The sequence below is a fragment of the Anser brachyrhynchus genome (genome assembly GCF_964034855.1).
Source record: "Anser brachyrhynchus genome assembly, chromosome: 2".
NCBI classification, from domain to species: domain Eukaryota; kingdom Metazoa; phylum Chordata; class Aves; order Anseriformes; family Anatidae; genus Anser; species Anser brachyrhynchus.
Window position 1 is genome coordinate 16585203 of NC_137695.1, and position 21932 is coordinate 16607134.

At 44.9% G+C, this 21932-nt stretch overlaps 1 protein-coding gene across 11 annotated transcripts in view; it reads right to left on the bottom strand.

Annotated features, from left to right (window-relative positions):
• Nucleotides 1-12137: 12137 nt before the first annotated feature.
• Nucleotides 12138-21932, bottom strand: part of SVIL (supervillin) — a 137005-nt gene continuing 127210 nt past the window's right edge. For all 11 annotated transcript variants that reach the window (XM_080579932.1, XM_080579926.1, XM_080579925.1 and 8 more), the window contains 8 exons: nucleotides 21505-21610; nucleotides 20497-20704; nucleotides 19701-19834; nucleotides 18842-18997; nucleotides 18295-18438; nucleotides 14166-14287; nucleotides 13203-13358; nucleotides 12138-13081 (listed from right to left, as the gene is read on the bottom strand). In XM_080579932.1, coding sequence (XP_080436058.1) covers nucleotides 12995-13081; nucleotides 13203-13358; nucleotides 14166-14287; nucleotides 18295-18438; nucleotides 18842-18997; nucleotides 19701-19834; nucleotides 20497-20704; nucleotides 21505-21610 — 1113 coding nt within the window. In that variant the 3' untranslated portion in view covers nucleotides 12138-12994. The remainder of the gene's footprint in view (nucleotides 13082-13202; nucleotides 13359-14165; nucleotides 14288-18294; nucleotides 18439-18841; nucleotides 18998-19700; nucleotides 19835-20496; nucleotides 20705-21504; nucleotides 21611-21932) is intronic.

Below are 21932 nucleotides of genomic sequence, written 5' to 3' on the forward strand. Positions count from 1 at the left end.
CTCTCGATACACTGGAAAGCTTATTTGAAGATTCCTTTAATTGTCTCACAACTATTTTTTTCTAACAAAAGCATTGCACTTGAACCACACAGTGCCTGGCCATTGGTTTCATTTGGAAAATAAATAATTACAGTGGATGCTTGTGCTATACGTGTTAGACAGCCATGTTGCAGTACAACTTGGAGCACCTGAAATGGAGCACCTGAGTTGTCTGTGCGGTCATGGAACCACAAGTGACATCCAAAGGCTGACCCAAAGCGTCCAAGATAGGTGTTGAAAGGTGGGAGGTGTGACCTCACCTTGCCTGCATCACTTTGGGTGGGAGGTGGAGGGATCTATGCTCCTCTCATGAACGACCTTTTCATCTGTAAGGTGAAGTAAATCTCTTTGATGGTCTTTTTTTGTTTTTTTCTCTTTTTTTTTCTCTTCATTTTTTCCCTTTCCCCTTCCCTTCCCTTCCCTTCCCTTCCCTTCCCTTCCCTTCCCTTCCCTTCCCTTCCCTTCCCTTCCCTTCCCTTCCCTTCCCTTCCCTTCCCTTCCCTTCCCTTCCCTTCCCTTCCCTTCCCTTCCCTTCCCTTCCCTTATCCCTGACACCACAGTGCCAGGTGTGTAGGATTTTCCTCTCCATAGCCCTGTGGGATGGTCCCCCCCATTAGAGCAGTGTATGTGTATCCTGCCTCTCTAAAATAGTTTCCTTCCACTGCTTCATTTCCCAGAGGGCGATCAGCTGCCACGGGTTAGGAGAAACATTTTGCCACTATCACCTGGCTTAATTCGGGTTTCATCTCCAGGAAGGCTGCAGGGTGATGAAACCACCTTGCCACTGCTGACATGCTGCCAGTGGTGCAGGGATAACCGACCGTAGCCAACTCTCCCTTCTGGTGTCCTGGCTGTGCTCGACAAAGCCCACGCAAAGCAGGCGCTGCGCCTCCCCAGCTGTACGAGCCTAACATAGGACAAGTTTCTGGTTATGATGCACACTATTTTTATACCTGGAGCAGTTTTGTATAGGCCAAGGGGACTTCCAGACCACTCTGGGCAACTCCCACCTTCTGATACTTCTCACCGTTCAGGACGGTGTGTCTTCACATAACACACATTTTTTCCCGTCCACAAATTCATCCCATTACATCTAATCTTATCCCAAAATGAGCCACCCTTGGTGTTTATAGCTTTCGAATACTTGCGGAGGGTTATCATATCCTCCTCCTTTAGTCATCGCTTGGGCAAGCTGCTTGTGCTGAATTCTTTCAGGCTGTCCTCATGCAGCCGTTTCCTCCCACCTCTCGCTCGTGGGGGTGCCCTCTGAAGGCTCTCCGGGCTGCCTGCAGCACCCCAGGCCTGAGGAGCACAGAAACGACGCCAGGAGCCCAGGTGCATGCCCCTTGCCTGTCCCCAGCACGTCCTCACCCTGCCAACCTCTGTGGGCAGCCCCAGATCTTGTCCTCTTCTGCACTGCAGCAAGGGGACGTTAACTAACGCACCTGCTGTCAGTGGCCTGCTTTCCAGGCTTCTCTGTCCTTTTGACGAGCAGAGTTTGGGATTATTTCCCCCAAATGTATTAACTTCACTTTTCCCCGGCACAGTCTAATTTTGCTTAACAAACACCCTTTCTTTTTCCAGCCTACCTGGCCACACAGGCAGGAGCCGCAGCGGTCGCCGGCTGACCCACGCGGTCATGCAGGGTGAGGATTTCCAGCTCCTACAGTGACCTGCAAGGTGCCCCTGGGTCCTCAGGGGAGATGATCAGGGGTTATTTGCAGGCAGTTCTTTGAGATTAGACACAAAAAGGAACGTGTCCTGATTTTTAGATGTTGAGCGCTTGTCGTTTTTCCACCAGTGATTCCGGCCATCCCACTGCCTAAAGAACGGGGCTCTGGGCATGACTCGACCGAGAGCAGAAATGTTCACCACTCTTGAATTTCACCTCTGAAATTACTTCTGCGGAGGTGACCGAATTTCAGTGATTTTGGAACTGCTTGCAGGCACGTGTGTGCATTACTGCGTGTGTGCCTGGTCTGGTTTTGGAGACAGAGACCAGGCAGAGGGACACTGGTGCTCCCCGAGGGCATGGGGGGCAGAGAGGCGTCACCGGGAGCCTGTGGCCTTGCTTGGGAGTGGGGGGGCTGTGCTTCAGCCAGAAAGCTGTTGCATATTTTCCTTCTTCAGAAATAGCCTGAACCGTCTCACACCTCCATAAGCTGCTTTCCAGGAGGTGACCTGCTTTCCCGAATCCAACCATTTAATCAAACTGGGCTTTATTTTTTCATTCTTTATGTAAAGTTACTCCTGGTTCACGAACATTTTCGGCAGCTGTTCTTAGCCTTTCATCATCGCACCTCTTGCTTCCTTGGAGCTTTTTCCCACTTGACAACGGAGGCATCGTGTCTGCCAACACGAAGGGAGCATTCTTAATTTCACTGCCGTGAGCCTTTAGAAAACTGGCTCTTCAGCAGAGAATGGCTTACGTTTCACTAGACTGCAAACGATCCTGCAAACTCATATTTACTAAGTCGGACTTAATCCGTGGAAGGTTTCCCACACCCAGCTGTCTGGCACCTGGGCAAGCAGGGCCAGCTCCACAGAGAGGCTGACGTGATGTGACCAGCCTGCAGATGACACAAAGGAGTCACACATGCAAGGTCCCCCTGCGTCAGCCTTCTCCCTTCAGCTCCCCCCCCTTCCAGCTTCTCCAGCACGCAGGGGAAGGAGGTCATCACATGGTCAGCACCAAATGGTCGGGGAGATGACCTAGAAGATAAAGCGTCTGCAACTCCTCATGCTGGACATCACACCCAAATCTCTCCAAACTCTAACTCGTGTTACAGGGTAAAGGCAAGTCCGTGCTGCCTCCACCAGCTCTCCTTCAGCACGAGAGCAGCCAGGGCTGGTGCACCTTGTGCAGAGCTATATTAGTGGAGCACCAGGTGTCTTGGGGTCCTTCAGGGAGGGAAGGAGGGCCTTCAGCTCCTGCACAGCATTAGATGGGAAGGTGAGGTGTCCTGCTGCAATGGCAGGGGTTCGAGGCAAATTCCCCATGTACAGCCCTGGGTTACTGGGAAAACTTAAGCACCTGTAGCAACAGTGGGACTCCTCTCCACTCAGACTGCCCTAGTGGAGTCATACACCCTGGGCTCCTTCAAAGTCAGTGGAGAAAGGGAAAAAACTTTTGGATACAGTTCACTTGGTTTACCTACCTCTTTACAGATGAGACAATTCAAATACTAGAATCCAGCAGCTGAGCTCAGTAGAGCTCTGCTGGCTACAGATCTCACCCGTGGTGAATGCTTCTCCAAAGCATGGAGCCATGAGGTGGACTCAGATGTAATCATCTCTCAAGTCTGAAGGCTGAAAATGAACGAAAGAGGGGGTAGGCAGGGCATCGCAGTGGTCACGGTGACAAAGCCATTTATAGCTGGTTCCATGCCCTCTCTTATCTTACCCATTCCTGGTCACCTCCTCTGTAGGCAGGAATAAAAGCTGAGGAATTACTGGGCTTTCAGCTTCAGCAAGTGCCACAAAAACTGAGGTGAGGAGCCCGAATGATGTAGCTACCCTGGCTTTCAAGTCTGTGCTTACCCAACACCAGAACCAGGGGAAACAGCCCTGAGGCATCCTTTTGGTGGGCTGAAAGCCAGTGCATGTCCCCTGATGTCAGTGCAGTGCTGCGCCCAAGCTAACAAATCCAGGGCTTATTAGCTCAGGTGCAATGCCAGCAAATGCGTCAGTACTGCCTTCAGACCCACACTGCCATGTCTGTGCAACACAAGGCTGCACCTTGTGCTGTTACCAGCTCCCCGTGCATGGGCAGCTCTGGGCTGCTAGTTTCAGGGCGTATATGGCTCATAACCACTGCTTGCTTCAGGCCAAATGTGCAAGGCTCACCTCCCTCTCACTTCTATACACACAGTAATAAACTCCATAAATAAGTCACAGCAAATGAGAGAGAAGAAAGTCCAAGCCTGGTTTGTTCACCCATTTCAATCTGTGCTTTGGGAATGAGCAGACTGCCAAAACCCCACTCTTGCTGCTTCCTTCGGGGTGAGCGGCTTCACCTTGGCCACAAGCATCCTGTCCCCCTGCCTGTCCACATCTCTTCCACTGCACCACATTTGTCCCACCACTTCTGGCCACCCTTTACACTTGCCTGTTTTTAGCCTTCAGATTTCTGGAGACAGCTGTGCCTGTACCTCATTACCTCCGCTAGGAGGTTTTTGGGACACGTGTTGCTCTGCCATGCATGCCCCTGAGTGCCTGATGCTCTGAGGGAAGGAGCTGGACTTGGTCAGCCTTGCTTGAACTGAGGGCTCTCAGTTCGACCTCACTCTCTTAGTTCTCATGTCCTAGACAAGGTACTAAAAGGCGTCTCACAGGTTGAAATTGTTGTGATCCCAATATACTTTCAAGAGATATAATGTCCGTATGTGAAAACACTCACTGTCACCAGTGCAACATGACAGGAATACTGCTGTTGGTTAGTCCATTTAGTCCTTTCTAACAGCTTCCCCATTGCAACGTGTGAAGCACTTGAGTATTGTTACTACTCAAGTATAAGTTACTTGAGTAAGCACATGAAGTGCTTAAAAATAATAGTTTTGTGTGTGTCATGGGGAAATAGTTTTGTGTGTGTGATGGGGACCAGTTTCTCTGCGAACTGCTGTGCTGCTATGATCTGGCTGTGGAGTAAAAGCCGCCCAGCAGCTCCGTCCCTGGCCACCTGCAGGAGGAGGCATTCAGCACCAGCCCTGCTCTGAACCCAAGCCCCACACGCCAGCAGGCGTTTCACTCTCTCCTTTTATCACCTCAGCCGAGCTGACATTTCCTGCACGTTTCCAAAGCTTGTGCACACGAGGGTGCCATGGCGTGAAGCGGCTGGGGGGTGGCAGCAGCTGGGCACAGGGAAGCATGCCCCGGCTCGGTTCGGTGAGGTGAGAGGTGCCTGTCAGGATGGCGAGCGACCTCGCCAGCTCTCCTCGAGCAACTCTGGGAAGAAGGGGGGAAGGAAAGAGGACAGCAAGTTCAGAGAGAGCCATCTGGGAGCCTGAGAGCCACGGCTGATCCGCGCCAGGGGCAAGACACCGCTCTGCCCACCAACGTGCCAGGTATCCTGCCAGAGCAGGCGGGATGGAGCCACCAGAAACACGCACTCAGGGGATGGATGGAGGAGGGCTGTGTGGGTGTACAGAAGCGCCTCGCTGCGCCGACCCACGCTCATCACAACCTCTCTGAAGCCCTGACCAGCCCAAACTCCCAGCTGGGGCAGGCGAGGGGAAGCGACGCCGTGCCCCCCGGCCCCAGGAGCCTGCTCACACTGGCTACCAGACGCACAGCCGGCAGGGGACGTGCTCGAGGGGCCACACAAAGCCCCCTCGCCTCGCCCTCGCGGCCCGCTGTAGGGCCGCCGCCCCGGGGGGGAGCCGGGGCTCGGGGCCGGCCATGAGGCCGCGGGCCGGGCTGGGCGAGGCGGAGGTGCCACCTGCCGGCCGCGGGGCTCCATGGCAGCGGGCCCACGGGCTCGGCCCCGGGGCTCGGCCCGCGGCAGGGCGGCCGGCCCCCGAGGCAGCGGGTTGCCGAGGGCCCGAGGGCGCCGGGAGGAAGGGGAACCTCACAGGAGGCCCCAAAAATATGGGAGCGGCGCCAGGGGGCTGTGAGGGCACCCAGCCATTTCCCCCGTCTCACTGCTGCACCTCAGACTTGCACCGTGTTTTTTTGTGGTTTGGTCTGGTTTGGTTTGGTTTGGTTTGGTTTGGTTTGGTTTCTAACCATGGTTTTTTTGGTATGCCTTAGGTGCAGAGGAGGCGCGGTGTCGGCGCCGTGCGTGTGGTGCAGCCGCCGCTCATCTGCCCGCGCGAGGTCCTGTGACCGCGGCTCACATGATGTGGCGTGATGGTGAAACAAGAACAATCTGCCATTAAATTCAAACAAGGCTGGCAGCCTTCTGCTGCTGCTTAATATAAAATGGAAACACATTTTAGTCACTCAGTGCTGGCATTTCCCCAGCAGATTTTCCTTGTCTCTCCCCTTCCCAGAAGGTACGATCGTTATCCCATCTACCAGGGGCATCTTCTCATTAGCAGGCATCCTCGGCCTGCCTTCCCTGGGCTCTGCTGTCCTCCCCACACACAGCTCGGTCCCTGATCTGGAACATGCTGCTTTAAGGGGTTTAAACATTTCTTAATGAGTTTGGCTAAGCGAGGGGAAGATTTGGTGAATACCCTTTGGGGGGAACAAAGCAATAGAAGACTTGCTGAGGACAAGTGAGGATGCTGCACGCACTGGTGTATTCCCAGAAGGTCCACTTTTACGCTCAGTCATATCCAACACGGGACATCTTGCTTTAGAGACATACCTGGAATCAAATCTGCTGCTACCAGCGTCCCACAGACCACTGCCTGTTCTGTGTTATTGTAAATGAGGCAGCTGCAGGAAGCTCCTCAAACGCAAAAATGCATGTGCTTCTAGCACTCAGTCTTGAACACCAGCAAGTAGGGTTTATTGGAAAAGGTGGTACCTTATTTGACGAACCTATGCAGGCTCCTCAGAACCTCACCTTATGAAGTCTTTGCACATATTTTATGGACAAACTGTAGCTCTTCTTCTGCAGAATGTACTCTGTCCAAACTAGTAGCAAAACATATCCTGGTGACCTTACTGAGAGAAAACAAAATATTAAAAAAAAAAAAAAAAAGCAAAAGGATTTTATATCTGCTGGTCAGTACCCCAGCTGTCAGAGGTCTAACGCATTCTGCTCTCCTTGCCTGTGCACATTCCTGCTACCCTGCACACAACATACGCCCAGGCTTTTGCCTGCTTGCTGGTGTGCGCCACCTGAATAAGGAAGCAGGGAGCCTGTGGAATCCTTTTTTCTTGGGTTTGGTTAATTATTTTTCCCCAATGGCCCAGGCAATGAGATTGACTTGGTGATGGTTCAGAGGATCTCATCTTCACAGGTCATTCCTGGAGGGCTCCAACTTGTCTCTGTGTTGTTCAGGCTCTGGACTCCCCAAGTTTGTTCCTGTGCTCTGTAATTTTGGTGTAATTTTGGCTAGTTTTTCTGTGCCTCACGGCACTCAGAGTGTTGAGTGTTGCATCTGCTTTTGCAAAGTTCATCTTGCAAATCTTAATTCATCCAGTAATCATATGTTGGCAGAATGTCTGGCTCTATCTAAACCAAAAAGCATTATAAAAACTAAGTCTATTTTTCTGGAAATCTTGATTCTAAAGTAAACCAGAGGCTCCTGAATAAAGTCAAAACCCCAGGCTATTTCTGGTAGTTTTCTTTTTGCAAAGTGTGCTAAATTGCTTAGTTTTTATTCCTCTGGTGTGGTACAGTGTGGCACAGTTCTGCTTCTGGTCTGCAGCCAAATTTTAAAAATCCTTTCTGAACTAGAGAATCATCTTTCCCAGATCACTAATAAATCACATAGAAAAAATCAGGGAAAAAAAGAAAAAAACAGAAAAGTTTTAACTGTGCATTAAGACACCAGCAATCATACTCCTGAAAGGAAAAAAAAAAAAAGAAAAAAAAAAAGGCAAGACTTCAATGAAATGAAGGTAGCAATCAGAGTTGGAAAAAGGAAAAGTATTAGAACTAGTTTAGATTTTTCTTGGAAACTACTTGCATAAATGACTGAAGTTCAAAAAGCTCTAAAAGTAAAAGAATAAAATATTGCCTGGGCCCCCATAAATAAGCCAAGCCAAATCAATTACTTTTCTCTCTATAAGTCATGAGCAATTTATAAAGCGCAGAATGAACAATGATTTCTGTGAGAACAGAGGCACTTATAATAAAGTGTTACCACTTCAACAACATTATTATATACAGCATCCAATTTATGGAGCTGGGAAGCAGGAACCTTTCTTTGCAGTAAGTTGCCATTACCGAGAGTAGCGATCATATCAAGGCTACTATATGTTTATTGGCTGCATAAAGACAATTAATAACCACACAAGTAAACAGTTACCAGTTTGCATAGTAAATACCTAAATTAAAGGGATTAAATATGAGTGCTGCTATCACAGCTCAAGTGGCTCAGCAATTGCCGCAGGAAAACTGATGTGCTGATTACTGCAGCCTGGAACCAGGGGCTGCAGAGGGGGAGGCCGAGCAAACACAGCCCCCTTGGTAAGTGCGAAATTGAAGCCAAGCAGCTTCAACTCTAAGTTAATTCATCAGGCATGAGCCAGCATTATGGAAAATGGGGATATGACAGGTTGCTTTCTCCTCCCTCCCCTTGCTTTCCCAGCATTGCACATTGTCCAGGACTTTTGTCTAATTCACTCGGCTGGTGGTTAGGTGTGTCCAGGTCCCTGCAGAGGAGAGAGCAGAAGTCTGGGGGGTGCAGGTCATGCTTGTAGCATTGGCATCAGCAGCCAGGCTGGGTAACCCCTCACGGCCTCTTCCAGCTTGGTTGGGGTGGTTCAAGTGAAGCCCTTGGTTGGGGCTTCAAATATGCTATTTGAAGTTTTCTTCAAATGCCCCAGTTGCTTATCGTGAAGAGAGAAGAGGACAAAACTGTTCCTTATGCGTAAATATCGTGTCTTTTAGCAACAGGATGTAAGAAACTTGTCCTGGCTGTGGAAACATATTCCTGCTCTAGCCTAAGGGGTGGCACCGAGCAGGAAGGATTTACAAAGCTTTGTACAGGCTTTGTACAGGCTGTAGGGTCTTGCCAAGAGAAAACTGGTGCTTCCTTTTGTCTGTCAGTGAGTCAGGACTGCATGTGAACCTCGAGTCTTGGGGCTGCCCTTACATTATGACTGTGGCTGCAGAAGCAGGATGGGGCCATCTTTGCTCCTTGGGCTTAGGGAGAGCACAAGATTTGGGGTGGAAGAGTGTGAAGATGCAGCCCCTGCTGCAGATCTTGTGTGCCTGCCTTGGCTGCTGGGCACCTTGCATGGGTTTCCTGAGGAACTGAGGGCAGGGAGCACACAAAGGCAAAGCAGCCCAGCTGCAGGAAGGATGATGATGTGCATGCAGCGCGTGGTGCTCCCTCCTTTGCCCCCTTTGAGTGCAGAGGAGCATGCAAGAGGGCTGTCCTCCCACGAGACAGGGCTGCCAACTCCATGGCCGATGAAATACTGCCCGTTGACCACGTATCCCCATCCCCGAGTACCACAAAAACAAACCACACAAGCTGTTGGTACAGAGCAGGGCTGGGGGCTGCCAAAGGGGGAGTTTAAAACCACGTGCAAGTTGCAGAGCAACTGCAATGCCTTGTGAACAGCAAAACAGCACCTTTGGTAAATGAGGAGTGCTTGCAAGAAGCCAGCACAATGTGTATGCTAAGGCTTAACATGAAGAGGAAAAATAGGAAAATATTTCAACTCTTTTTGTTGTTTTTTTTTGGTAATACTATTATTATAGGGTCAGGACACTTTGCTTAGAGAAAAACTAATGCTGTGGCTACGCTACCCCCAGTACAGATACAGGATATAGCAGAACTTAGCCGCAGATCCAATGCAAATTAGGAAACTAGAAAGGTTAGGAACGTTCATCTGTGCATGGCAGCATCCTGGGCTCATATGATCAGCCACATGCTGCTGCCCCGTGAGAGGCAAAGGGGACCCTGTACCCAAAAGGGATTCCCTGCAGCATCAGCTATCAGCTGCCAGCACTCCCAGTGCTGGGAGAGCAAAACAGTGAACAGGGGCCTCGTGTTTGAGCGATGACTTGGGTGTGCAGGCTGCTTTCTCCTATTTCTGGGCTGTGATAAGCTATTCTGCTCCCACCAGAGCACCACAGGCTTTCAGAAGAGTTCAGAATCAGCTTTCACCATACTGCACGTGGGCCCCCAGCTCCTGCCCCACTAAATACATGTTTGTGAGACTGGTGGTGTACAGAAACAAGCCTCCCAAACTGTAAAAATTAGTTTTTAATCTCCGCTACCTCCCTTCCATCTTCCTTCCTCTTCTGGCTAAAGCATATGGGCTGCAAATTTTTCAGACAATGTTTTATTTGCTGTTTTGGCATGCTAATGCGTTCAAGTGTCCAGCCCATTTCACTGCTAGCAAAGCCTTACATGTGCAGGAATGTTTGTGAAATCAAACAGCTGTATTTTTAAGTCAGTACCCATCAGTTTTAAACCACAGGAGATAAGATTCGGAATCCTGGCTCGAGACCTGGAAGCTGCGAGATCGACAGAAAATCCAGAATGCTGTGTTCAAGGTACTGCCTTTTTCCAAACACACAGCCCCTGTGCCAGAGACTTTGCCTTTGAATTCACCCTAGACATTAAGTGGGGGTCTATTTGAAACAAGCATACGGCATTAAATACCCCAAGCACACAAACAGCTCCCCCTTCCTTCCCCCATGCCCATGCTGTATTTCCTACACGGGGTTGTAAAATCCATTCAAGACAATGTTAGAGGCCCTTTCCAATTTCTAGCCACAAACAGCATCCCCACGATGGAGAGAAATGGCAGCAAAAATTACAGTATAACCCCACAGTTCTGACTGAGGCCTCGCACTGACTTGCTTTCTACTGTCAGCTTTGCATTTCAGCAAAGCGTGTTGATAAATAACAAGTATATTAAGGACAATAAAAATATTTTATTTTCTCCACAGCTTTGAGTTGCTTTCGAAGCTTTCCTTTACAAAGTTAGGAACAAAGCACTAAGAAAGAAGTTGGGTTCTGCTCCAGTTCCAGGAACTGGGACACAAGATACCAAAATGTTTTAAAATTACGGGAACTCCAATAGCTGACGACACTTAATTATATTTCACTGCCTGCAGGCCTCTGTGCCTGCTGTCACCCTTTTTAGCTGGGTTTCCAAAAGCTTTAGAGGTGGATGTTGCCCTTCAGCAGCACTTGGAGGACTGATAGTGTTTTCAAAAAAAACAAAAATAAATGATGCTACACTGACAGAGGGAAAAACAAGGTCAATCATGCTATGCAAATCAGCTCTGCTAGAGAGAAAATCAAAACAGAGGAACGTGCTACCCTCACAGTACATGAATAAACAAAACTTAATTCCTGCTTGATTTTATCACCAGAGAGGGTGAAAGAGAAAAATACATAGGTGCAAAAGTACTTAGACAATAGCATGAAGGCAGCAGTGAGTTTGGAAACCTCTCAGTGCTTGAAAAAATATCGTGTCACTATAAAGCCCTGCATTTTCAAACTAAGAGTGTTCTCTCTTCCAGAAGACATAGTGGAGGATTTCTGAGGAAATAGCAGTATAGGACACTGTATAGGAAGAATCGTGGCTCTAAATATTGTTGCTGCCCTCTTATTGTGTTATTTTCAGTTCTTGACAGAAACCAGTATGAAAAGAAATATACCAGTTCTGAAAATTCACCTGTGATACCTCGCATCAGCTGAACAGTGTTTGTGTGTTTCTGTACTTCTGATTTATTTAGTTAAAGGCTAGCTTAATTTCTTAACTGATCTTTCAGAACAAGATTAATTTTAACTACGGAGTAATATTTACTGCAGACCTTGAGTAAGTTTACACCTTCCACACTTAGAGATCCTACTTTATTCCCTTGGGCCTAGGAGGAGAACTACAAGACCAGCAACAGCCCCCGCTCCAGGTGGTCACTTTTCAGCGAGGCAGGAGGAGTTTCAAATGGCTGCACTGCAGAAGACAACTTACTCATGCTGGCAGGAATCAAAATGTGAAATCCACCAGGCCACCAGAGGGGAACCACACAAGTTGTTATAAAATGCCAAAAGCCTGGAAAACATTTCAAACAATAAAGATTTTTTTTACTTGATTACTCGATCCAATATGCTAATTAGCTGAAAGAAAACAATTCGGACTTCAGTGATAATTGAAAAGAATGAACACAATGCCACACTCATTTTCAGTTCAAGTTTTACTCCCAATTGCACAAAGGTTGAAAAGGTTTTTCAAAGGTTGAAAATCAGCATAATAATTTTGGTTTCATGTATAAAACAGGGCAACTCAGAAGATACAGGAGTTGTGTGACTGTCCCAACATGCAGCACTGAAGTGTTGTACAACCTAGTTTTATCTCATACAATTTTTTTTTCTAGATTATCTGCTTCCCCAATTACAACTCTGTACAACACCCGCAGACACCTAAGGTTAAAGTATTTTGATAGAATACCATGTTATGGAAGATTCCAATGAATTAGTACAGTTTACAGTACAAAATAATGACAAGTCAGAGCATCGCTAAGAGTTTATTCAGAAGCTTTTACTTTCAGTTCTTATATCACAAAAGACATGTTTAATGTTTACAACAAGTATTAGAAACTGAGATGTTTTTATTTCTACTGTTATAAAAGTAACGTAGGAGACCGTTCTAAGCCATCTTCAAAATGCAGACCAATCTTTTTTTGTATATAAACTGTACACAAAAAACAAGGCACTATACATTTTTGGATATTAAAGTATAAAGGTTGATTCGCATAGTTTCTCAAGAAATCCATGCTATAAATACAAACGCTTTGTTCAGTTTAGCACCTGAAGCAGCACTGAGAACAATTCATTACCTATTGCAAAGAGAAACTTTTCAGAATGCATAAGAGATACATGTTGGTGGTATAGCTAATTCAGTACAAGCAACTGCCATCCAGCTACTTTTCTGTATTTTTGACATGAAAGTCTCGAAAGTGAATATATATTGCATTGTTAAATACATACTTGTTCTATGTGTTTATATAAATATAAATTCTTTGTAATCCACAAACTAACAAAATAACACTTTACAAAGAGAACTTCTTCAAAAACAAAATGGCAAGTATTGTATATAGCCAAAGGACAGCTACAGCAGTAGCTCAAGAAACTACTGTTTAAGTGCATAGGAGAGCAGAGCTTAAACACATTACCTTTAAGGGTCAAAATCAAATTCCATTTCCAAAGAGTTCTCTTGGCCTTTTATAATATTACACACCTCCAGATAGGTAGTCACTAATAACTTCAGATTATTTCTATTTATTTTGTAAATGTGGGGTACAATTCTGCTAAAGGGCATAGAAAGTGAAAACAGACATCCCTTTAGAGCTCACTCCAATAAACACAGCTTAGAAAAGTCCTTTTGCCTTCTTCAGATTAACCTGCTTCCAAGATGGCAGTGCATTGTACTCTTCTCTCGTCATCTCTAATGCAACCTGCATTTAAAACAAGAGGATACGCTATTAGTAAGAACACCTACATGTAGCAAAACTGCCAAATGACTTAACAGCAAGGGTAGACATACACAGAGTAACAGTGCACCCCTTCTCTCCTTACCTCGAAGTCCTCATCTGAAAGATAAATTTCAAGCTTCAGTGGATCAACTCCCTCAGGTAAAGGCCTAGCCAAGAGATCTGCTAGTGGATACACAGTTTTACACAGCTTGGCCAGGACATCCTCTACAAGGATTATCTGATTAGAAACATCGGCATCCTGTGGGGAGAAAAGGGAAAACAGTAAGTTCAGGATCACAGTACTGAAACCATCCGATAAAAGCAACTGTCTGTAGGTGCCATGGGATCAACCCATACCACAAAGCTATACCTGCAGATCCACACAGCTTACCAGCCTCTGCCTACAACAATTTCACAAAAACGCCTGTGCTTTGCAGAAGGACTTTGTGCACTTTAAGAACCCCAGTTTAAGGCTGAATTCTGTGTTTAGTCATAAAGCCAGCATTTTCCTCCAAGGATGGCTGCAGAAGCAGCAAATGTCATTTGCCTTGAGATCACCCTTCACTGAAGGCTTTTAAAGCAGTCACGTGTAATTCGGTGTCAGTGTGCGTCCCAGATGGGGACGTCAGTGCTGGAGCAATTCGAGCAGCTGATTCTTTGCATGGCATTTCGCTCCTCAGCTCTTCCAGCTTGGAGGACTGAGCAGAGCTGCAGGTCGGTTCCTGTTCCACAAAGCTGAAACAGCTGTTCTGCTGAACTCTAGCACATCTGTTTCTAAGAAATGATTCAGGCACCACTTCTCTCTAGTCCCCATTTTTAACAAAAAGCAGTATTAGAAGTTACATGGAAAACAACTGGAAATGCCTCTGATAACCACACTACCAGTCAGAATCCAGCTATGCTTTTTGTTTGTTTGTTTGTTTTCCCCTGTGCAGATTCCTAAACTGTACTTTGTAGGTTTATCATCTGGATTTTGGGGCTTGACAGCACAAAACATCAATGCTACTGACAACACAAGACACACTTACTAGCAATAGGCAACAGTGCATACAATGAAAAGATTTACCATTTCTGTGATCTCTGCAATGTCTTCCCTGTGTTCCCAACTTGGGAACATATTAGTGAAGGTCAGAGGCTCTAGGCCAGCATGAATTAGATAGGATTTTGGGGGCTTCTTAACATTTTTTCCTAAAAAGCCAAAACACAAAAAAGAGAAATTAAAAATTGTACCACATTTTCTGGTGTCACCCACTACACAGAACTACTTTGTAAGTATGTTTAATGGATTGTCTCCTAAAAAGATGAAGTAATTTAAGGCCTTAGGAATAAATTTCACCAGGGTGTTTTTTTTTTAAATCTAGTATGGCATCTTTTAACATATTTTTCAGTATTTTTAAGTAAGTTTTTCACTGTATCTGACCACAAAGATCAAACGATGTACACTGAAAAAAGAAATCCACATTTTCTTCCTAACCCAATCTATGTCTTATCTTACAAGAACAGAGTGAGAATAGAGCAAGCAGAATGTGATGATCTGAAATTAGTCAAATTCAGGTAAAAGAAACCTCCTAATATACTCAGCAGAAGTGTCCTGCCAGCAAATCAAACTTAAGCTTGAAGGCTTAAGTAAGAATGTGTAATTGCCCTTAACTCAGGATGCTGACATCATTTTGTTACTACAAATTCAAAGGAACAGGATCTGAAGAATACCAGCGGTATTGCAATAGCTGGTTGGTAATTACTAGTGATCTTCAAAGGCAGTCCCATTTCTATAAAACAGGTATGTGTGTACACTACATAGGACATGGCAAGAGCCCTGACTGGGAGAGATGCCCTATCAGAGAAGTAGTTGAAGTCATTACACCCAGTACAGCAGAATAAAGGCCCTGTTGTTGGTCGAATGAATTCATACAAGGATTCAAAAGCACTGATAAACTCCAAATGTTACTGGAAAGAGGCAGACAAGACGGTTAGTGCTGGGAGGAGCTACTGTTCTAAAAACTCTTATACCTTCATCTTAGCTGGATTCAAACTCAATCAAATCATATCATTCTTTCAGACAGGAGATGGAAAATCTGAACATGTTGCTAAGTCCAGAATCAAAGCGGTATTGCTAACAGAGCAATATTACACCAACTTGCTTCTGAAGGCTGTAACTTCATGCAAAATTCTACATTCAATCTCAGAACATCTTTAATACACTAAGATTTCCTCAAGAGTATACAAATCTGCTAAAGATGAGCTTGCTTACTGTAGCCACCTACACTTCATTTGTGTGGGCTGCGAAGTGTGAAGATCTAAAAGAACAGGGCCACCTACCCACTGCCAGGGAGCACCCCATGGAACTGATGTAACACCTATGCTGAATGCAAAGAGAGAGCCTGGCTGGACATCATTGTTCCAGTTAGTTGGCAAAACCTGAACATGACAGGTTTGGCTTAACATCAGATATTAGTAGCAATCTCTTCCACATATTTGTTTTCCCCTATGGTTTATTTGTTCGTTCTACCATGAACGATTCAACAAGTACTTAAAAACTTTGCGTTCAAAAAATTCTGCTCTAATTGAACTGCTCCAGTCTCAGTAATTTAGCCAAGAGATAAAAAGGGAAGTAGCATTTGATAATGGTCCAGTATAGGTGTAACCCTCTGGTAAGACTGACTTCATACATAAGCAGAAAAATATTTTCATTGCGTGAACTCTGCCCTCATCACAAGCTGATCTCCTCAGTAAAAATCCGTAACGGTCAAACCAGATTCTTCCCTCTCTTAGCTGTCTGTGGCTCAGCTCTCCAGACTGCTGATTTAGCAGATAAAAACACACAAAAAATGTCAATACATTTTGACAACTTAAATAAAATTTATGCACAAGGAGAACTGAAAAGGTATATTCCAGGAGTATTCAGAGTTGCTAATCAATCTTTTTCACATCACCATGTAGTTAAAGCCAAGAAAAAGAAAAAAGCGAGAGAGAGGACAAAAGAAATGGAAAGAGAAAAATAAGAGAAGTCTTTTAATGCTTCTGATCACTCTTCTACATTCTGATACTCAAAATATTTGCAACAATGGTATCTCCTTGTGTTTATTTTCTCCACCTTGATAAGGTAGTCAGCCCCGATAGCCTGATACAATGAAATTTTGAATTGGTTGACAGAACAGCCCAGTGGCAGATCATGAAAGGACCAGCAAAACAACATAGCTTGAATAGTGAAAAAACTGCCAAAGATCACGTTCTGTGACTGTGACATCAACTTTGCAATTGACATAATGCAAACAGAAATGTTTTTTTAAGAGTAACAATCTTGCTCCGTACCTATCCAACCACACAGCTCCAAGCTCTTGAGAACAACCCCAAGGCAAAGAGGGAAAAGCCATCACTGCTGCAAAGTTATGGCCAGGGGGCTAAAAAGTTAGTAGCCAGAAAAAAACGATGATATGTATGCTAAACTTCAGACCCATGAGGACTCACTGAGGAGCTTTCCACTGTGCAAACTCAGATGCAGCAAAATTATCCCAGTGCAGAAGGTAGGTGTCAATCCATCTTCCCATCATCTAACTCAGTGATGTTCATGCAATGTGGGAAAGTATCCAAACCTCAGCATGCGTATCAGATTCCATCTTTGCTTGGGCCAGAAAATATGATTTTCTTTACCAGAAGATGACAGCTCTACATGAGGAATACAGACTGGGGGATTCTTCCCTCTCTCTCACCAGCCTGCTGGGCAACTCTAGGCACTTCATTGTACAGGCTCTGCTCCTCTGTGCTGACATTTGCTTCTGCTGTGAAGACCACTGTATGAAATGATCTCAGAGACACATCTTATTGCTCCTCTGGACTTGCAAAAAAAAACTGGGGGGGGGATGTAGGAGGAGAAGGAAGAGCTAGCTTCTTCTTTAGGAATTTAGCAGTCACTGCCGAAGACTTTTCCAACTACTGCCTTGTCTTTAGCACCCCGTTCCTAAAAACCTGCTGTTTTTGATCAGAAGATGAACTACACAGGTTAGTAATATAGTCTCATAAGGGTCAAATTTCAGTGTCTCCACTACTGGTTTTCAGCCATCTCCTGCCAGGTATTACCAATTCCCCTCAGTGACAAGAGCCAGCTGAACAGAAACACAGCAACTGCTCCTGCTCTTATTGGACATGCTTGGGAAGAAGAGACTGGCTTTATCCTCATAATGGTGGAATCCAACAAGGATATCGTTTTCTCTCTTCAAACATACCAATGTCCATGGGAGAAGATGACAGTTGCCAACAGCTGTGTCACAAGTTGTAAAGCTTTTGCTACAGAAAAAAAATCAGTATCATCACGAGGTCTCAAGGTCTCTAAGAGATACGCCTTTACTTGCAAAAGGACATAGTTTGCGCCAATTAAGGCCTAGCAACTTATTCACAGTGAGAAGTGCTCTGAACTAACAGAACGTGGCTGTTACTGTGCCTTCTTCCCCGGACAGTACACCCACACCTTTCTTTGCTCATCCTCCACTGGAAGTTGCAAGGTCCGTTTCCAGCCTCACATAACCTTAGATGAAATGAAAGGAAAGCATTGCAGTGTCCCAGGGAAACTACACTAGTGCAGAAGAGAATCTGGTCAGAGTACCCTTACATGATCATCAGCTGCAGCTTGAATCACTGCTCACTGAGCAGCAGTAGCTCTGCCTTATAGAAATGAATCTAGGAAACTACTGAGAAAATGCCTTAGCTCTGTGCTCCAGCTTTTCCAGCAGCCACCTGTTTCTGTGTGAGACTTGTTCTGGATCTTCAAAGACTTTCCATCTGTCCCACTAAATCAAAACCCAGTTACATCAGCAAACAGTATTTTCCTTCAGTCTTTTGACACACAGAAGGTTATGAAATCGAAGAAGAGCTAGACAGAAAGCATCACGTTTAAGCAGCTCTGTTCTCAGAATCCACTTTTAAAAATCTGATGTCTGAACTATGCTCCCACAATGAGAGCACGGAGGGGAGAAAAAGCTTTTCAGAAATGGGTCACCAGAGTAATGTGGCAACTTGGGAATAATGCTGTTACTGGGCAAATGGTTTGCTAATGAAGAGTGGAGAATGTACTTTCAAATACACTTGTGCTTATCAACATTGGGGGAGCACCTGAGCACAGTGGAGAATGACTACCTTGGGACAGCAATGCATGGAAGGGCACGACACACCCAGAGCAGCCAGGCACAGCAATCTGTTACCTTTGCAGTACTGGAGCACTGTCTCCATCGCGCTTTTCCTGTCTGTAGCCCACCTGATTCGAGCTGATCCAGCAATTTTGTTTTCCACAGGCCACCAGCCTTGCCACAGGTACACTTCATGGTGATTGTCAACAAGGAACAGTGCTATAAAGACAAAAAGCAAAAAACCCACCATTAGCCACTTATTAGTTCTCTGAATTCTGCAAACAAATTCAGCCTTACATGTTTGTCAGCATCAGAACAGGATCATTTCAATGCTTACCAATCCCTTTTGTAATTCATCCAGCTGAACTTCAGCTGAACCCAGATTTTCTGATATAAACAAGGTATTTTTATAGCAAGCTTTTGGTATACATGCACGTTTGATTAGTTCTCAGCATCTTTATTGGGGAAAAATTACTTTTATTGCTTAATGCTGTATAAGCATCACATACACACATTTTCCTGCTATGAATTGAGTTAGAAGTGATTACAGTAACTGAATTGCTGCCCAAGGCATGATACAGTTATCTATTTGCTTGTTACTGACATATATTAAAACATATACCTGGCTGCGGGGCAGTGTAAAGATCCTCTTGCAAGAACGGCATAGAATTGATGACAGCAGGGTCTCTTGAAGGGTAGACGAACTCGGTGGCTGAGAATTCTCCCGATGAACTACTGAGGCTGAACAGGCGGGGGGTGAAATTAAACTTTCCAGGATCTTGAAAGAACAAAAATTAAAAAAAAAAGATTTCCAATAGAAAATGATGGAGATGAATGTTAATAAAAAATAAAAATCAACTTTTAGAGTGACTAAGTTCTCTGTTTTTTGAAAAATCAAGAAAGATAACCAGATGTCCTGGGGGACTGGCAGCAGCTGTGATGAACTTGAGCTAAAAGGCTGGCTGCCATCAGCTTGAATATGATCCTGGCTACTTGCTATCGGCCGTTTCATAACTGGCTGTTTTGCAGTTCAAGTAAAGCAAGCCCATCTCAGAGTCTACTTTTTAGCTGACAAATTTTCCACTTTGTAAGTCAATCCCCCTGCTACCTTTGCTGGCAGTTCCGAGCAAAGACTGGACAAGAATGTATGCAGAACCACTCCCTAATCCCTTCAGAAGAGAAGGAAAATGTGTTGTTAACAGCGTTAAGTGTTGCTCTGTGCTGCCTGAAAACAGAGGGGCTGCAGAAGGGGGAGAGAAGAAAATGAAACACATTGTGTTCCAGCACTTTCCTTCTGCCTTCTTGAACAGTATTACTCAACTCAGTGGAGGGTGGCTGCTTTTGGGTGTTTTTTTGGAAGCATATCTCTGAAAGGATCATCTCAACTGCTGAGAAGTTCTTCAAAAGCTTTACATTAAATCTCACAGCACTGTAGACCAGCGAAGTACACAGTAAGTCCAAACTCAGAAATGCGGGCCTACCTTGCAACATGCAGTCATAGGCCTTTCGATCTCGCCTTCCCAACGCATCCCAAAATCCCAAAGGCTCTGACCCCTCATCACATTCATGTATTGTCACCTTGCTGCTGCTGTGCAGCCCTGCTTCCAGCGGACATCTACGAAACACAAAGAAATAGAGTGAACCCAACTTTCCTGCCCCAGTCACCACTACACACACCTGCTGACCCCTCATATCATTAGAGCCCCAAACCACCCTATAGGCTTGTCATACATTCCACGTCAACATAATCTTTTGGAAAATTATGACAAAAATTATCAATAAACAAGGCAAACAATTTCAACAACCATTCTCATAGCATTTCTGATCACATACCCAAGGAGGAAGAGATGCTTGCATGAATTCACTCCGGGGATTCTCACTGTACAAATTTGTAACTACTGCTGTCCTCACATGCTTTCTTAAATTCATTTCCTCTCCCTTATTCACAAGGTTCCTCTCCCTTGGTTCTAGTCCTCCTATCGACTGGGCTTTAGTTTGCTACTCAAACATTGAGCATCTCCCTCCAAATGGAAAGACAGTATTTTTGCAACTGTAATTAGTACAGTAGGATGAGTAAGTGCATTTGACCCCAAGTGAAAGTGATCACAGAACATGTGTTTTCCCCATTCCAACGAATAGACTACCTGCCATTCCTCCTCCTCAGCAAGCATGTATATGCTACAATTGTACTCAGAGGACAGCTTTATTTCATTTTTTCTTTGAGGCAGACTATTTTAGTCTGTATAAACATCTCCAAAACATAGGTTAGACACTCACTGTTCTTTTATTTTATTGGCTGCTGTTCTTCCTACATCCTTGGTGTGAGATTGTGCTTTGCAGCCATGCCACAGGTAGATAAGAGCTTTATTTATATTGAGGACAATCATGGATGTCCGGGAACGCAGGCTGCTGCAGTGACATGCTACTTCAAGTAAGTTTCCTTCATTGGGAACTTCTCCTCGCACGCAATATAGTCTCCAGTCACCTGGAGCAGACAGGAACAGTGCAGCGGTATTATACAGTCATGTGGAACTGAAAATTCAAGACCTCTGCTCTGGAACATTTGTTCTGATACTGGGTGAATTTCACATACTGTACATCTCTATTGTCACAGAATAAACTAGCTAAGCATCAGGTTTGGCTAACATTTCTTGAGAAACTCTGCTGCAGAAAAAAATGCCTTACGAAGCCTTGCTAGTAGAGAGACTTGAAGAGTCATGTCTGCTCTGTTATGAGCAGAAGAGTCAAGTTTTTGTTCTGTTGTTCCATACAGGAACAAAAAGGGAAATAAACCGAGTAGTCCTTCTATTCAGCTTCGTTTCCTCTGTGCACCTTGGGCACAGCAGGTCACATTCAGATGTGAGCTGGAACATTTCCAAGCTACGTCTGCTTTGAAATTCCCGTACCTTAACTGCAGCATTCAAGGAATATATTGCAAAGTGCAAAGAATGGGTAAAAAAACTTAGTTTTGCTTTAGTCACAGAAGAACTGATCATAAAAATGATCTTTTTCGCAGACTATGTAGAAAAGAACATACTGCAAACAGGCACTTTGCTCAATTAAAAAACATCTAGAGCAATTTATACATGTATCAATACAACAAGTCAGCTTGCTCTTAACTGACAAAATCCACTCAAAGCTCAGGGAAGAAACAAACTACCTTGAAAGCAAGGCAGTCTCATCATTTTCATGGCATTCATTGCTCTTTTCTATAGAGTATGAAAGTTGAGACTTTCACAATAAGTAAAAAGGGATTTGGGGGCATAAACTCTAACAGTAATTTACTTTGTGCATTTTCTTCCTCCTCTTCCCTTCTTCCAGCATGCACAATCATTCCTCCTTGGAAGCACTGCAGGAAGCATGGTGGTTCTTTCCCTTGAAGCACTTGTACCTGGAAATTGAAAGCACCAGTACTCATTAAAAAAATGAAGCAAGTACATAGACTTAAAAAAGTACTCCCTGTGGTTTATTAAAATTTATATAGTTGTGGCCAACCTCGAAGATGGCTTTCCTTGTACTTTGAAACTGCTGACTATTGTTTAAGTTACCATATATATCAACATGCAATGAGTTTCATATGTGACCTGCATATTAAAAGAAACCTCTATCTGGAATCCAACAATCCAGAGTTTTAGAGGATAAGAAATACCAAATAAACTTTAATTTGGATTAGATTAAATTAACTGTTGTTTGAATTCTTTATAGGACTAGGC